Here is a 17,968-nt window from a genome sequence, read left to right on the forward strand (position 1 = left end):
AAGTTAGAAAAGTGTTCTTTTGACATTACTTTTTAATGATGTGAAATAAACCAGAGAAAATTTCTGACTTAGTGAAGTCACCAATGCAAGGTCAACTTATAATTTGTTTTGCATAATTCAGGGTGCTACGTAACTTTTTTGAAGCACTTGCCCAGTGGGGCAAGTAAATTTTCAAATAGTTGGAAAATACTTGCCCGAATATAGATTTCACTTGCCCAAAAAAATCCTTCAAAACAAAGTTTTATTGCTTCAAAACAAGTTATAGCCTTATAGTTTTACATACCATACCACTGACGGCTTTAAAAATAAATTTTTCAACATGACTACTGATGTACCTTGTAGTTGTATTTCTTTTTTTTTAATGATTTTTATCTTGAACATGACAAAATATATGGTAAATATGCTCTTTAATTAGTTTCCTAATCTCATATATTTTCCATATATTTTGGAGGGGACTAGGACACACAATAAAAAAAGGGGAAATCACTGAAAATAACCAGAGAAAAAAAATAAGAAAGGGGGAGAGAATGAAAGAAAAAAAGTAAGAAGAAAGATAGAAAGGAAGAAGAAATAAATAAAGAAAGAGAGAGAATGGCTGCGGGGAAGAGAAAGATGGAAAGAAAGAAAGAAAGGAAGAAAGAAGGGAGAGGAGGAGGGAAAGAAAAAAGAAAGAAAAAAAAAATAGAAAAAAATGAGAGGAAGAGAAAGGAAGGAAAGAAAGGAATTAATAAAAGGAAAAAAAGAAAGAAAAAAGGTAAACAGAAAGGAAGGAAAAGGGAAAGAAAGAAAACGAGAGAAAGGAAAGGAAGAAAGGAAGAAAGAAAAGGTATAAAGATAGATGGAAGGAAGGAAAAAAAAGAAAAAAAGAAAAGATAGATACAACAAAAGACAGAATGAAATGAAGGAAGGAATGAAGGAAAGAGATGAAGGCAGAAAGAAAAAATAAGGAAGAAAAGAAAGGATGGATGGAAAAAAAAGAAAGATCAAAAGAACAAAAGACCAAAAAAAAGAAAATCAGAAAGAAAGAAGGAAAGAAGAAAGAAAGAAGGAAGGAAAGAAAAAAAAAAAAAAAAAAAACTGAGGGGAAGAGAAAGGAAGGAAGAAAGGAACGAATAAAAAAAGAAAAAGAAAGAAAAAAAGGTAAAAAGAAAGAAAGGAAGAAAAGAGAAAAAGAAAAGGATTGATGGAAGGAAGGAAAAGAGAAAGAAAGAAAACGAGAGAAAGGAAAGAAGGAAGATAGGAAGAAAGTAAAGGTATAAGGATAGATGGAAGGAAGGAAAAAAAGATAGAATGAAAGACAGAAAGAAATGAAGGAAGGAATGAAGGAAAGAGATGAAGGAAGGCGGAAAGAAAAAATAAGGAAGAAAAGAAAGGATGGATGGAAAAAAGAAAGATCAAAAGAACGAAAGACAAAAATAAAGAAAAACAGAAAGAAAGAAAGAAAGAAAGAAGGAAAGAAAGGAGAAAGAAAGAATGAAAGACCAAAAGAAAGGAAGGAATGAAGGAAAGAAATAAAGAAAGAAATGAAAGAATGAAAGGGATGAAGAAAGTAAGGAAGAAAAAAGACAGGAAGAAACGGTAAAGAATGGATGGACGGAAGGAAGACAGTAAGAAAGAATGAAAGGAAGGGGAAAATGAAGGAAGGATTAAAGAAATAGGTAAACAAAGGTTGGATGGAAGGAAGAAAGAAAAGAATGACAAAAAGAAAGACAGCTATAGTAACAGAAAAAATGAACAAAAGAAGGAAGGAAATTTAAAGAAATAAAGAGAGATTCAAAAGAAGGAAAGATAGGCAGAAAGAAAGAAAATAGAGGAAGAAAGCTCAAACTATCCAGTCATAAATAAAGAAGAAAATTTATCAATTTCCTTGGCTAAAAAAAATGGTTACGAAAGAAATCACGTTTATCAACATACACACAAATGCATATGTGGGACTGTCAAACAATGTATTTCAGTGTGTGCGATACAGACGATCATTCGAAACCCGATCTTTTTGAAGCATAACAGAAGTGAAAATTTCTCCTTTTACTGCTTACAAAGGACAGAGCTACCACCAATTTTTAGGAAATATGGACACTACAAGAATTTTCATTGACAAGAAATGTGAATTTTGACAGTTCTGAGGGAGATTTCTTCCTGAGCAAACTTCGTTCGTGCAGCACCGTACTCCGTATGCATCGGCTGCGTGGACTATGCGCTAGCTAGCTAGGTATGCTAGACTGCCATTGATTCTGTGTGTGTACGTCTCTGAGCTGTGTGTTTATTGCAGAAAATGGCGCAAATTTTGCAATTCGAAAGAAGAAATTAATGATATTGCTTTTTTGTCTCTTTTTCGTTTCTATATTTTGATGGTTAAATATGGGGAATCTTTCTAAAATATAATTTCCATAGGAGAATTTTGCTTGCCCGATTCGGGCAAGCAGTTTTTGTCTTTGCTTCAAAACACTTGCCCGACTCTAACTTTTACTTGCCCCGGGCAATCGGGCAAGCGCTTATGTCGCACCCTGCATAATTTTTATAATTTGAATTTATATTGGATATGGAGCATTGACCCATCTACCACAAATCTATAATCAAAGAGTGATAAGGGGGGTAAGATCGTACCTCTGATGTAGCATTTCTACCAGTGTGTACCCATCAAGGGGGGCTATTGGATATGGAGCATTGACCCATCTACCACAAATCTATAATCAAAGAGTGATAAGGGGGGTAAGATCGTACCTCTGATGTAGCATTTCTACCAGTGTGTACCCATCAAGGGGGGCTATGCTGTGCTCCTTACATTCCTGGACCTAAAAGAGGTTGAGAAAAGAAATAAAAAACATTCAGAATTCATGTGATATCATCTATCAAGTTCATTTGAATCATAATAAGAGAAGGATTAAACATCAACTGGATTAGAATAGCTGCAATCAAAAGAAATGGTATAGACATTTTCAGAATATGATGCAAAAGAACACAATTGTAACATTAGTCCACTGTACACCTGTAGGTGGTGTCAGAGGCATTGTTTTCGCCTTGTCCGTCCATCCCATTTTCTTGCCTATGCATAGGAGTGATGATCTGATTAGCGTCAAAAGACACATGGGTCACACATTGAAGGTATTGGAAACATATCAAGAATGAGACTAAATAGAGAAGTTCAATATTACTCACAAAAGTTGGAATCTGGACTGCTACTATGAAACGAGCTGCATCCTTTAGTAGCTTCCTTTGTTTTCCTAATGTCTCTGCCTGTAAAAAAAATTGTTCCACTATGTCAAATAAAGATCATAGTATTTGGATTAATACTCTAAGCCCTTTACAAATACAGTATATTATAACTCCGGTCACAAGACTTTTGCATGCCAGTACAAAATATATGCACTTTCTCCACTCCATAGGGAGCATTCCAACAGGAATTTCAAAACTGCATAGGCATTCACATTTCAGACAACTTTACACAAAACTTTATGCATGCCATGGCTGCAACATGTTCTTAGGCACTATGTAATCTACATAGTGATATATCATTTAGGACAAGGAAGGGTCATCAATCATGCGTGAAGTGTGGATTGAAACCTTGCCAAAGGATACCAGGCTGTGGTGGGATTCAACACAAGGCACTCTGACTACAGAATCACTTCACCAAAACGCTTCTATAAATTCTCATTGTCAATAAATCATATATTCAATATCTTGGCAATTTAAAATAGTATGTAATATGATCCCCAATATTGCAGGGTCTCCATTGTAATGCTCTCAACTTATCAAGACTGGAGCAATTCATTAAGTGAAAGAAGAATGAAGACAAATTGGAGTAGGACAAACAAAAATTACAATTACTTTTTGGAAGTGCCCATTTGTGTTCTTGAACAATTATGTGGAGTTGGACCAAATGATTTCTAACCTACCTCAGATGGGGCATGGATGACTCCATCAGCATAGACATCAGGATTGAATCTAACGTCAAACTCAGCACTGCTCAATGAACCAGCAGCCTGGGCAGCTAAAGCTATCACCTCTTTATGGCTCGGATCAACTAAAAAAAAAAAATTAGTGAAGTAGTTATATTTGAAGAAATATATCTTCATTTAAAATACACAGCATATAGGGGAACAGATTAATAACACATTGAAAAACTTTGAAAATTCATAACTCTGTTATCCTTTGATCAAACGATGGACTTGCCCCAAATCTTCATTGATACATATATGTCTAAAATAGTTTTTGCTTTTCAAATCAATTTGACATCAGTATGAACTTTCCTTTGACCTACACAGCAAGCAATACAGTTTCTCTCTTCCTTGCTTCTCATTACAAATGCACAAAAAGTCACGACTCTCAATGGGGTTCTGTCTCTGTCTTTGAACAGGATCTAACTATCTTTTTTTTTAAATGGAAACAGTGTTAAAGGACCTGGATAATAAATCTACAATCACTGGCCATGAATGAACAAAATACTTTGAACTCAATAACAAAGAGGTTGTTAGGTCCTCTGCTACAATGCAAGACTGATGTCAAATATTTTGAAACAATCAAGCATGTATTTCAACAGGAAGGATTTTATATAATATATTTCAAGATTGTGACCTTGCATTGTGCAACTTCAGTCCACTCCCCCATTGAACCCATCCTTTATGAAATTTCAATTCTCATTTGTTACTTTCTTTTTTTATGAATTACTCAAATTGTTTGCAGTTTGGAGAGGCCAGAATTAGATTGATTAACCAGACACCTTTTCAACACTGTGTTGTGTATTGAGCCCCATTCATATTCAACCTTGACCCCAATGCAGCAGGGAATGATTGGTACTGTCAAGATCACCACAGGGTTTGTTTTCAGACAATACCTATAGGTATATGTGAAATCATTCAGCCGTGGACAAAGCTTTAAGCAATGAAAGCAGCTTGATGACAGATATAACAGACCCTGTTTCACAAACCTTGTTATCAATGGCAAGTTACAATATTCTATAAAAAGCCACTGGACATATGACATTGATTGGCTGAGAGAGGTATTTTGGACATTTGTTATTGATAGCAAACCTAGTGAGACAGGGTCCTGTATTCATATATCATAGGCACTTCACAAAACAATATCCAATTATCAGTCAGACAAGTGAGAAGATGAACCAAAATTAATAGGTGATGAATAAACCAAGACAGGGGAACATTAAAGGGGCTAAATGAATCTAGCAATTGACTCAAGAAAGCAGTAACCCATTCTTCCTTTCATTTAATTGAATAGATTTGTTGAACTTTATTTTTTATTCTTTATTCTATCTTCCTTTAATATCTATTTTGCTCTTTTTTATTTCTTTTTCTTTACATGATTTACTCTATTTCTTCTACATTTAAACCCCCTATTTGTGGGACCAAACTGAATAGATTTGTTTTTTGTTTTCTAGTTCACATTAAAGGTTGTAAAAGTATAAGATTATCATGGCTTGAGTAGTTCATGGAGTGAAAAAAAAAGAATAAAAGAATGAAGAAAAATGTGGGTTGGTAAAAAAGGATGATTATTTTACAGATTGCCTAAAAAAAAAGAATAAAGAATTAAAAAAAATGTGTGTTGGTAAAAAAAGGATGATTATATTAAAGATTGTGCTTTGCAAAGACCATTTTTGAAATGCCTTTCTTTTAATGAATGAACTTACATCCTTCTTTCTTGGGTGATGTTGCTAATGCTTTGGCTGCTTCTTCTGTAGCACTGTCCAGTTCCTTGGGCAAATCATTGCCTTCTGTGGAATCCATATTCTTGAGCACAGGGCATTTATCAACTAGTCCTTTGGTCTTCATTCCATCAACTATAGATTCATTGCTTTCCTTCTTGGAATTTTCCTTCTTGGAATCTTCCTTCTTGGAATCCTCCTTTCCATCTTCCACCTCATTCTCCTCTTTATTCTTCTTGCTTTCATGATTTCCATTCACCATTTTGTCTTTTGATTCACTGTTCTCTTTGAGGTCTGAGCTTGTTTCTTTCTCTTCCTTCGGTTGAGGGTTTTCACCCTCGGACTGTCCATTTTCAGTAAGTTTAGCGCCCTCTTGTGGCTGCTGGTTGTGCATGAGCATGAGTGCCGCATGTCTGATGAAGACCATGTACCTGTGTCTGAATGATTCGAAAGGGAGGGGGGAGTAATAGAGATTCATCTTGGTAAAATATGTCAAAGGATTTTGCTACCACTATTCATCAAAATTTACATTAAACAAATAAAAATATTTACATGGAAATATATGTCATATCAGAGAATAATATACTTGGTATCACATAAACATAACAGTATTTTGTTACAGCATTTCTGCTGTGCCTTTCATGATTGAAGCCATGCATCTTTAATGATTTGTACAGAAAGTTATTAAACTATCATCATCATCATCCACTACCACCATCAATACCAGCACCACCACAACCTTCTCCACCACCCAAACATCCACCCTCATCAACATGACATTAAAAAGACTACTTACTCTACAAAAGCATCCACTACTTCTTGTCTCAGACAGGCTAACTTATGTCTGTGTTGCCTTGGAAATCCTGATTTCTTCATGTCCTCTGCAAAGTCTTCAGCCTCCACTGTCAAACACAAGCGAAAAAATTATGTCCTCAATCGCTATCATAATGCTTACCCATTATCCAATCTTAAATAATTATAAAAAATGGGTCTTTAAGTATTTATCTGACCAAAATTATAACCTTTTTTTCAGGAACTTTCATTTTGTATTACTTAAGGCCACGCTTCCACATTTTATGCGAATAATTTTTTTTTGCTCTTCACCAAAGTTTAGACACTAACCTCAGAGGGATGCATTAATTCACTATAATAACGCAGTAATTTTGTGAATATAACAATACTTGTGGTTTGATTTTAATTATCTCCCAATCAACCTTGCCAAAATTCCACTTCATATGACCAAAAGTTAACGTAACAAAGCGTAAAAATCATGAATAAAGATCCTTAATATACTGAATAAAATCTTTAACATAAAAAAAGGAATGCCAAACTATTGGCATACGCAGGAACATAATTACAAAGTTTCAGGTCAAAGGTCAAATCATGACTTACTCTGCAGGAAGTTGACATCAGGAGGGAAGGTTCTAAGAAGATCTAGTACATAGTGACGACCATCATTACCCTTGATACCCTACAAAACAAAATATGAAGCAGAAATGAATCGTTTAACTCTCATCTGATATTCAGTACTAGCTATTGAAAATGATAGTTAATGACATTCTGATGTTTAGAATAGCAATGTGTTTACTTGTTTGGTTAGAAACTATCAGTAACTGTCTTGGAATGATAATAATCAGTTTTCTTGACTACTTCTGCAGGAGATCTAATCTTTCCTCAAGCTGTCTGTAAGGAAGGCTTACACACAACAATCTGTATGACTGGAATGTTTTGGGTTACTAAATCAAATTCTCAATCATTTTGATTCTCATTTTTTTGTAGACTGAAATCCTTGTTAATAAGATACATTACTTTAAAAAAAAATTTAATTGATAAAGCCTGAACTTTTCTTTTATTTTTTTAAAATAAAAAATGGGCCATCTCATGTAACAAAAGAGCATAATCAAGCCATGTATAGAGTTGTGTATGAAATAGCTTCCAGTGAACATAAGAAATATAGCAAAGTACCCCCAAAACAGTCATTTTCCCCCAAAAGATGACTTATGGATTAACAAAATACAAGTTAAGCTCGGTGGATTACTAGCCAATGGAAAATTGAGTGATTCTTACCTTGCATTCTATTGATGAGTAGATCTCAATCTCTTCATCTTTCTGGTTCATAACATAGTGAGGTAAGATCTTCAGATGTTGGGATGTCTTGGTCAGCTAAAATAAAAAACATAAAAATGAATAAATTATTTCATGATAAATTCATGTATTTTTCAATTATTCATCCATTGATTCAATTACCCACTGAATCAATCAGACATTTTCCATTAATTCATTCAACCTTTCATTAATCTATATAACTGTCTATCCATCCATTCATTCATTCATCAATGTAATAAATTCATTAACTCATTCATTTGGTTATTCATTAACTCACTCATCCATCCATTCCATTCATCCATATCACATATCCATATTGACAGTCATTGATTTACAGACTTCCATCACATTTTCCAAATGAAAGTAAGAGGCAAAGATACAATCACATTTACACATTTGTAGTTTTGTACATTATAGCAATTTATAGCAATTCTCCACTTACAAGCTCTTTGTATTTATCGTTGGTGACCACCGTTTTGCCGAAATCGATGGAGCCGTAGATGACGGATTCTTCCTGCTCCCTCTCTAGAATACCAGGAATGATAGACTGAGCCGTGATGCGGTAACCACGGTAATCAACAACCACAGTGCCTAGTGTGTACAAACCATCCAGGTCATATGTGTTGTAGGCTTTCACACCTTTCAGATCATTGCCCTGAAATAAGGTCAAAGAAGGGATAAAGAATTTTTAAACAAAAAAATCAAGATATTCATCATATTGCGGACTATGCTGGTAAAAATTGACATTCTCAGCCTTGAACAACTTGCATATACATAAAATGAGAACCCCTGGATTCATAAGAACATTCATCCCAATTTTGAATGTTTATTGCAGGAATAAATAAGTCAATAATGACAAATTGCTCTCTTATCTAAATTGCTTACATTGACATATTTAGACATTGTTTGATCAAATGACGAAGAAAAGTTTTTTATGTTTCACTAGTTCAATCTTATTGATCAATGCTGCTGATTTATATTTGTTTGTATTTTCTATCCAATACATAAAAAATTATTTAAAAAAACATCAGTTAATTATTCACTACAAAGTTTATATTCCAGGATTTGTCGAGAGGAGGAAGATGAGTCAATATAGATGACTTACAGGAGCTACGTATGCAGCATGATCCCCTCCAAAATCTTTGTAATGATCCCTGACATCAAAACCGAGACTGAAGAAGATATTGTTCCAGATGAACATCTGCATTCTGTAAAAAAAAAAAACGATAAGAAGGTAAGTCAGATTACATATATTGAGGGGATTGTTACACAGACAAACTAGAGAATCCCGTTGAAGACAAGCATTGTATCAATATGGCATAAAATGTGGTAAATCAGACCTTCCTACAGGGCTTCCAATAACCAAAGGCAATGAAGGCAATTGCCTTGGGGTTCACCTCAACTTGCCTAGCTGCCATCAAATATTCCTTATTACCTAAAGTGGTTTTAAGGTGATAAAAATGCCCTGCCCTTAATAGGACTTTACTGCTAGGGCTGCCTTCCCATAAAATCAAAAACAAAATAATGCATCACCCAATAAGTACAATTGGTTTATTGATTGATTTTGAATCTGTTACAAAATTCCTATTCCTGGCATCCATTTGGCTTTCTATATTATAATTCTTGTGTTTTCTATCTTTCTCTGCAAATCCACATTATATATATATATATATATATATGTTTGCCAAATGATATATCATCGAGACATAAAAATGTCCTACTTACTTAGAATCTTCACCAGGGTTAATAGCCATGACATTGCCATCAATGACTGCCATGGCTCCTCTTGTTGCGGCCGCTACAAAGTCACTATGGACCTTGAAGATCGCCCTCTCTCTAAGAAGCCGCTCTGGAAGGTTCTTACGGGCTAGTTCCCGCGTGGTCTGGATCTCTTCGTTCCAGTCCCTGGTCTGGCCGGGGATGTGCTCTTCGTAGCCGAGTCTTGATGTATAAGCTATGATGGAAATAGACGGGATATATTACAGTTTCTGCAAAGAATCATCCAACACCTTGTTTTTTTTTAATTTTGAGTGCATCATGATCTAATGGTTCCAACTCTCGTCTTGCCATACAAAGGGCTTGAGGATTGACACCTGGCAACTGTGCTTTTCCCTTCAGAAATAAATTTCAGCACATTGAGTTGCACTCAACCAGAGTGAAATAAATTGGTAACCACCTGCGATTATTAATTCCTTAAATGCTGGAAGCAACAGTTCCAGTTTACACTGGGTCTCAGAATAGATATGAAGATAAATGGGGCTATATAAAAGCCTGCTGACTGACTTTAAATCCTACAGCTATGCCCCTATCACAGCATATTATAGCTTTATCCTTACATTAAAAAATTATTTCTTCCTAACATGTTTTGTTCCAGATCCTGTTTGATGTTGCCTGCCTCATTATCTTAATCCCTCTTGGCCTTACTTACACTAACTTCCCTTTGTGTCTGCCTACTCCTTTTCTTTCATCCCCTTCACTAACCTGATTGGTCTTCTCTACTCACTAATGCCCCTTTTGTCTCCTTGTTTCTAGTGTTGCTGTAGCTTGTTTGTGGTCTATATTATGGTTGTTCCACTTTATATGTTTGTCATTTTGCCTCCGACGAAGATTCTGCTAGGATCGAAAGCTTAGGCCCCCTTTTTGACTTTATAATTTACTCCATTGGCTCTCTTTTATTAGATAAGCAGTTTTCAGCAGCTTCTTTTTGCCATTAACATAAAATATCACAGACAGAAAAGAAGCCGATGGACAGATCTAGTTTGTCCAATACGGAGGCTCCGCCATTTTGCCTAAAGATCTGGAAAGATTGCCTATTATTATACAAAACTGAAATTCCAAAATATCAAGAAATGTGGCATCACTGCTCGTAACGCCCAAGATCTTACCATCTTCTGCCCTTATGGAGTCTACAGTGTGTTCCATCTGAGGGGCTAACCAAGAGTAGACCTGGAATGGGGTGGGTACCCTCTCAAATGGGTGCCGTTGAGATCTATCGGTGAGAGGAATAACAAGAAGAATATCTTATTAACGAATCTTTTATCTCTTTACAGCCAAACATCAATGCATAAGCAAACAGTTTTAATGTATACAAACTCACTTAATTTGTTTTAAAACCTATTTCACATGAACATGTTGCTGTATTCAAAACTTTTGGTCTCGCGTAAATGTGCAACTATACAAGTATGCAGGGATTGAAATTTGAGCAATACAGCAAAACTTGCTTCACAATGGCAAACTAAAGCACCCATCATGAAAACGCCATCTTATACACTAATTCAAACAAAATTTGACATTGCAACTAAATTCACAATGGGCTTATTTCCCCCAATAACTGGCATAACAACTATCTAATCTGGTGCATTTCTTGATTTATCTATGTTGCACATCATATTCTGTATAATCAATAAAAGTTACTTGCTGTGCTTCAAGTGTTTATCACAATTTCAAAAGATATCATCTAGAACATGATCATCTTTAGTCATGAACTGTAAAATATCAATGTATAACATTCTGATATTATCATTACCTTTTCTTGAGGAGTTGAGCAAAGTTCTTCTTGAAGCTTGGACTGACTTTGTTGAGTAGTTCAATTAGGGAATGAGATAGGTGCTTCTGGTCAGCTGGTTTGGGGTTGAAAACTTCCTGGGTCGATCTGGTGAAGTCAGGTAATAAGAGGTCATTGTAAGGTGGATGAGACTTGCCCATATTATTTATTTTTTTTTTTCAATTTGGATGACGATGATGCAGATGAAGATGACAATCAAGGGTACAGGTGCTTTTTGTCAATTGGATTGGGTTTTACCAATTTCTTGGTTGATCAGGGTTGGGTTTCATTGTCATCTGACAATATTCCTGGATTTGAATGGCTGAGAACAATACCATCAACAATACTATCTTCATGATCACCATCATCGTGTTCATCAATACCATCATCATCTTCATCAATACCATCATCATCATCATCATCATCATCAAATAATCATTATGATATTTGAAAGTTTGGTTTAAGCCGGGCTTTAACACCAGACTCAACAATTTTAAGTCCTTACCTAAATGCCATGAATTGAAATTTATTTTCTCCTAATTTCAAAAGTCAAGCATCATACCCATTAATTTCTTAATTCCTCTAAAGCTTGTGAAAAATGCAGAAATAAGTTTATAGCCGAAACATGATTCAAAACACTTAAATTAAAAATTACAAAAAGGCTTTTTAAACCCCATAATCAAAACACCATTCAAATAATAAGATGCATAAAGAACCATGAAAAATTTTGAAACCTTAATTCTAAAAGAATAGATATGATAAATGAACCCAATATGTTTAATCTGTATATGGTAACATGTAAGAACTCAATATTTTTCAAGGTCATTGAAAGATGGTGGACTTGGATTGAATGAAGTTTCCATTGAAACATCTAGCTGTGCATTAGACACACACTAAAGGAATATGTGGTATATTCAACACAACACAATCCACACCAGAAACAAGATACCCTAAAACAAACCGGGCGCACGAGCCAATGAGATCTCCAATTGGCACTGGACGCGTAAAACGAGATGATGTTGACAGGCAACTCAAATACACACATACAGGCATGGCCTCTCAGCAGGCTTGTGCACGAGATGACCTTTACAGACCTGCCCCCTCTCAAATTCTTCTTCCTTTCTATTTCTGTCTGTCTCTCTTTCTCTCCGTTCATTTATCTCTGTCTTCTCTCTCTATCCCTCTGCCTCTCTCCCTCCCCACTGCCTCTCTCTCTCGCTCTCCTTGCCTCTTCTCTGCTTCTCTACCCTACTCTCATTCCATCCCCACTCACTCCCTCTCCCCTTTCTCTCCCTCTCTCACTTTCTCTCTCTCTCACCCTGATGATACAATCTAATAGTGAGGAATGGGGCCTAATTGGATGTACTTGAAAGTCTGACCTGTTCTAATTCGATGGAATCCTGTGGTCATTATTCAGGTTTGTTATTGTCTGTGCAGTGATGATGATGTGTCACTGTTACATGACAGATATTTCATAATACATCATTCTAATTGATTGGTCTGCAGTAAATGTAAATCAAAGAGCTACCCTGGGCACTGCACTCGACACAACATCAAACTATATTAAACATGATTGTTTATTGCTCATTCTTCGTTTAAATATACATGTATTTCTTTAATAATATATTCATAATTTATTAAGAAATGTATCACTTTTACGCCTTGAATATCGTTTACATGTAATTGATGGACTGAAGGGTACATTACCTGCACAAAATATTTTCACAGTCCCTTTATTTATTTATTTAATCATTCATTCATTCATTCATTCATTCATTCATTCATTCATTCATTCATTCATTCATTCATTCATTCATTCATTCATTCATTCATTCATTCATTCATTCATTCATTCATTCATTCATTCATTCATTCATTCATTCATTCATTCATTCATTCATTCATTCATTCATTCATTCATTCATTCATTCATTCATTCATTCATTCATTCATTCATTCATTCATTCATTCATTCATTTATTCGTTCATTCATTTATTAATTAATTAATTAATTAACTTATTCATTCATTCATTTATTAATGAATTTATTTATTTCATTACATTTCTATTTTACTATACTTTTGTTTTACAAGTGTGCCTCTTTCTGAAATATGCCCTGAAACATAAAAAACCAAGAAAAATAACAGCTCTTTTCTACTTACTGATTGATATAGAAGCCTCGTGTTGATGCTGTGAGATGGTATGAGGTTCCTTCTGAGCACACAACATACAGGTACATCAGATCACCTACAAAATAGGACAAAGTCAAACACTTAATCATGACAGAATACTAACAAGCTTTATTCTCCATCGTGTGCTACAAATTCAACCGTATCGAATCACGCATAAAGCAGCACCGACAAAATTTGTCTTTTTTTTTTCTTTACTTATAAAAACATAAATATAAAAGTTATAATGGCATTAATATTCACATTTGAATGGTATGTGTCTTGAAACCAAAATCATCAACGACAACACACAAAAAATGCTTTAAAAATATAATTAATCTTCTGAACTGGGTCATTGTTTTAACTGTTTCATTTAGTTGTTGCTTTGTTTTGTTTTCCTAATTAAAAAATAGGTTTGCCTAATTTTGATATTCTTTAACAGAATGTGCCAGTGCAAATGTGCCAGTGCCAACTGTCAGATCATGCACTATTATTGGATCAATTTGAGAGATAGGGGTGAAGTCTAATAAAAGATAAGGCCTGAAAAGTGGTTTATATTCAGAGTCTTTGGTGACGCTGAATTTCTATCTTAGTGCTCCACCGGTCTGGAAGAAATTGCACCGGTGACCAACGGACCGCCTGGTTCGCCTGGCCTAAAAATAATCATTCAATAATCCAAGGCCAGTATGGGCCATGCAATGGCAATTGATGCCTTGAGGACTTGGGGCCTTGAGATTTGGTTGCGCTTTTCATTTTCCCCAATTGTGGTACAATACAGAAATGTGCCTTACAGAAAAGTGGTCTCACCAAAATGAATAATCAAGTTTAAGACCAGAAACTCTCAGCAGGCTCCAGTGCATTTGTTATCATTGACATTTAAAGACAGTGTGGTTCTGGCCGGATTAGACACCATAATTTGGATATGCTCAACATAGTTTCACAATCAACAATGCCCATGAAATGGTACGGTATCGTAATCCGCTGAATACCTCAGAGGCTCATGATATATCAAAATCTGATGGCATACACTAACTTCTTCACTGCATTCAAATCAACATTTCAGTCTAGCTATGTCTATAAACTGAATGAACTTTTTATTTAAATCAACACAACAAAAGTTATATCTAAACCTTTCCTTGATAAATGAGAGGTGACTGGAAATGAACCCTCACCCCCCCCCCCCCTCTTCAACACCTTCCTCCCTTCAAGAGAAGGGGATCTTGAACATAAGAGAAAGGGAAAAGGAAATAACGGAGAAAATAGGTGAAGAGTAGGGAAGGAAGGGACAAGAGAGAAAGAGGGGGAGGGGATCAGGAAAATACAATAAGAGAACATAAAACAACTGACAAGCTTATAGACTTTAAACTGTTTAAGTTAATTAAACAAAATGACCTTTAAGCTGCTTGAAGACGAATTTATTTACTTTAAATTAATACAGCAATGTCATGATTTGACACTATGACCTATCACATACAGTTAATATAGAGCCATGATTGAGTCAATGGTCTACACATCACTGAACAACAGTTTTAGAACTCTTACCCCATTTTATTAATAATGAATTAAATTTTGTTCTCCAAAGTCAATGCACACAAGAAGCCAGGATATTGAAAAACACCCCACCTTCTTTAAACTATTACCTTAATGACATTACATAAAACCAAAGCAATATCACAAAATATTTAAAAAGAAGTAACAAAACATTGATTTCTTTTTTGCTCACCATGCATCCTTCTCGTCCCAGGGGGAGGATTCCATCCCGAGAGAGTCAACACCTTGAGGCAACTCAAAGACCGGTTGTTCTCCTTAAATGCTGGCTGCATCGGCAACAGGGGGCGCTCTTTGGATGACGGCATGATGAACTCTGGAGGTGTGCAGTCCACCACGTCTGATGCCGCCGAGGATTTGCCGCGCTTCCGGTCGACTGAAGGAAGCAATCAAGAGAAATTAATCAGGGTTAATAAGAATCAGAGAAGAGATCTCATTACGAGGTGACCCTGGTCTTATCAATTAACTTGACAAAAAACTGAGAATAATCCCAGTTTCACTTTAAAAAGGTACATCCCCATCAGAACTAAGCCTGGCTTGCACCTTTGTGTTTTGGGCCTGCAGATAGCCTGAATGCAGTCAAACGCAACATAACGCAATGAAACGAGCTAAAACGAGGTCAACATGCAGAGGTCTAACATTTTAGCTTGGTAGTTTTATTTTTAATTTATTTTTTTTAAACATCTGCAATTAAACACAACAATATGAGCAAAGACGAGAGACAATTTGAGCAAATGTGAGCAAGGTAGGGGAAATCGGGGTTAGTTGGAACATTTTTGATAAAAATGGCTGTAAAATCCAAATTTGAGAAACAATCAATATATCAGCTTGAAGCATATATCTAAGGGCCATAAAATGTTTAACTCTATGATGGTTACTGAAAAAATCCACCTTGAACAAGACCATTGCAAGCGTTCCAACTTACCCCATATACGGGGTAAGTTGGAACATGGTATGGGGTAAGTTGGAACACTGCATGGTCAATTAAGAATTATACTAAAACTAACCGTAATATTACATGGCTTTAGCCTATTTGCTTTATTTTTTTCAAGTTAAAAATATTATAAGTGGATTTGTTGAACTTTATGTTTTCTATTCTACAGCCAATCACGCAAATTTGGTCTCAAAAGATGAAAGTAAAAAGTCAGCGAGCGGTGTGGTCAAAAATTGTTTTTACTCATAATTATGTTTGGAGTAAGTTGGAACATGTTCCAACTAGCCCCTTCAACTTTGTTCCAACTAACCCGAGAGTCCCATTTGACATTTATAAGCTTACAGCACAAAAAAGGGACTTCACCATGGCATATTAATAACCTTATTTTGTAGCTTAGTACAAGTGTCCATTATACCCGGTACCCCAAACAGGCTAACTTGATCTATAAACTTCTCTGAGATAATACAAAATTTCTAAAAGATAAAAAAATTACTCAGAAAGTGAAAAAACTAAAATTCCTTTCTAACTTCACCAGGCTAGTTGCACATGTGTTGTCTGTAATATGGTGGATTGCTGTTGATAATAGTAATAAATTTAGGGCAGTATTGCATAAATTTATTTAAAGGCGTTAAAGAAAATTACAATGTTTCAACTAACCCCGCGTTCCAACTAACCCCGATCTCCCCTACCGCAAGTCGCTTACGCAGGCATTAACGCAACGTTTGTGCCTGAATTACCTCAAATTAGTTCACTTTAGCTCGCATCATGGCTGGTAACAACTAAAAATGCTTCCAATGACCACAATAACTTTTATAATATTGGAATGGTAGACAATATTAAAGTATAATTCATTTACAAAAGCTTTCGATGGGCATTAAGCATGATTTTTAGTCAGACATAAATCTTTGTGAAACACCCCCCTGGTGTCATTGTGTACTTTCATATGTCATAAGATGGATGACGTGTTGATATTAAGAGAGAGAGAGAGTTGGCACAGTATTCCCTAACCTTTCGGATGCTACATGCCGCGAAGTATGCCATAGACTCTTTACATTCGCATTAGGTCTCTCTCATTTTAGAGGCAGAAGGGTTCGAGCTAGTTCGAGCAATACACATTATCAATATTTTTAATGTTACAGAAGAGAGAATACATGATGCCATTCAGAATAAAACATGGAAAGGCTTATTCGTAATATATCCCTTTCTGAATTTAGTGTTATGGACTGTGGGCTATTGGCAAACTGTTTCCATAGTATAATGAATTTGAAAGGGCCAGGAACAGAATGGTCCACATTAATGTTGAGGCTGCTATAATTTGTATGGCATTTTGAATCAAGCATTTATCCTCCTGTGAGTGTAATGCCTTTCCAAAATGCCTTGCTAAATGAAAAAAAAATAAACAGGATATTATTCTCCTTGTTTTCTTCTTACATGTATATACATGTACATGTATATACATGTAAATGTACAGCCCAATACCCCCATGGTAGGGGCAAATAGGATTGATGGACTGGGGAGGGAACTCTAACTGGCAACTTGCCAAAATGATTGTATCATATTACCATTCTAAAGATAAAGAGGTAAAATCACTGGACTAATGACCCAAATTTCAATGACCTTACTTATCCCCTTCTGGCTGTGATGGATGGACGTAAATACCAGAGGGAGCGCATCCCATTCCACTGAGATTTACCCCCATTGAGAGAGACGGACCAAAGGTAGGAGGTGATTAAACCCAAGATCAGCGTTTGTTATATCACAGCATCGGCCAGCCGTGTCTTGTGATTAAGAACAGACCAGGGGAGGGTTCCACGAGGCATCTTGACTGTGATGATCACTGTGTTACAAGCTACTGAAATCCTTGAATCTGATTGGCCGTGAGCAAATTTGTCATTGAAAATCACTTACAAGACGGCATGCCTTGTAAAACACTTCCTTGTTTCATACAGGCCAAATATGGAGTGAGCAAGACTGACCCTGCTAGGTTCAACTTAAAAATAAAAGAAGACCCTGAA

General features: G+C 35.7%; 1 protein-coding gene across 2 annotated transcripts in view; it reads right to left on the reverse strand.

The window, feature by feature from the left end:
- Positions 1–17,968, reverse strand: part of LOC129284112 (clustered mitochondria protein homolog) — a 52,427-nt gene that overhangs the window by 15,222 nt on the left and 19,237 nt on the right. For both annotated transcript variants that reach the window (XM_064111387.1, XM_064111383.1), the window contains 14 exons: positions 15,195–15,395; positions 13,466–13,550; positions 11,286–11,411; positions 10,645–10,748; positions 9,485–9,713; positions 8,865–8,967; positions 8,202–8,414; positions 7,721–7,816; positions 7,046–7,124; positions 6,450–6,555; positions 5,639–6,090; positions 3,894–4,021; positions 3,157–3,234; positions 2,722–2,792 (listed from right to left, as the gene is read on the reverse strand). In XM_064111387.1, the coding sequence (XP_063967457.1) occupies positions 2,722–2,792; positions 3,157–3,234; positions 3,894–4,021; positions 5,639–6,090; positions 6,450–6,555; positions 7,046–7,124; positions 7,721–7,816; positions 8,202–8,414; positions 8,865–8,967; positions 9,485–9,713; positions 10,645–10,748; positions 11,286–11,411; positions 13,466–13,550; positions 15,195–15,395 (2,071 nt within the window). The remainder of the gene's footprint in view (positions 1–2,721; positions 2,793–3,156; positions 3,235–3,893; positions 4,022–5,638; positions 6,091–6,449; positions 6,556–7,045; positions 7,125–7,720; positions 7,817–8,201; positions 8,415–8,864; positions 8,968–9,484; positions 9,714–10,644; positions 10,749–11,285; positions 11,412–13,465; positions 13,551–15,194; positions 15,396–17,968) is intronic.

Source organism: Lytechinus pictus, chromosome 2 (genome assembly GCF_037042905.1).
Source record: "Lytechinus pictus isolate F3 Inbred chromosome 2, Lp3.0, whole genome shotgun sequence".
Taxonomy (NCBI): Eukaryota; Metazoa; Echinodermata; class Echinoidea; order Temnopleuroida; family Toxopneustidae; genus Lytechinus; species Lytechinus pictus.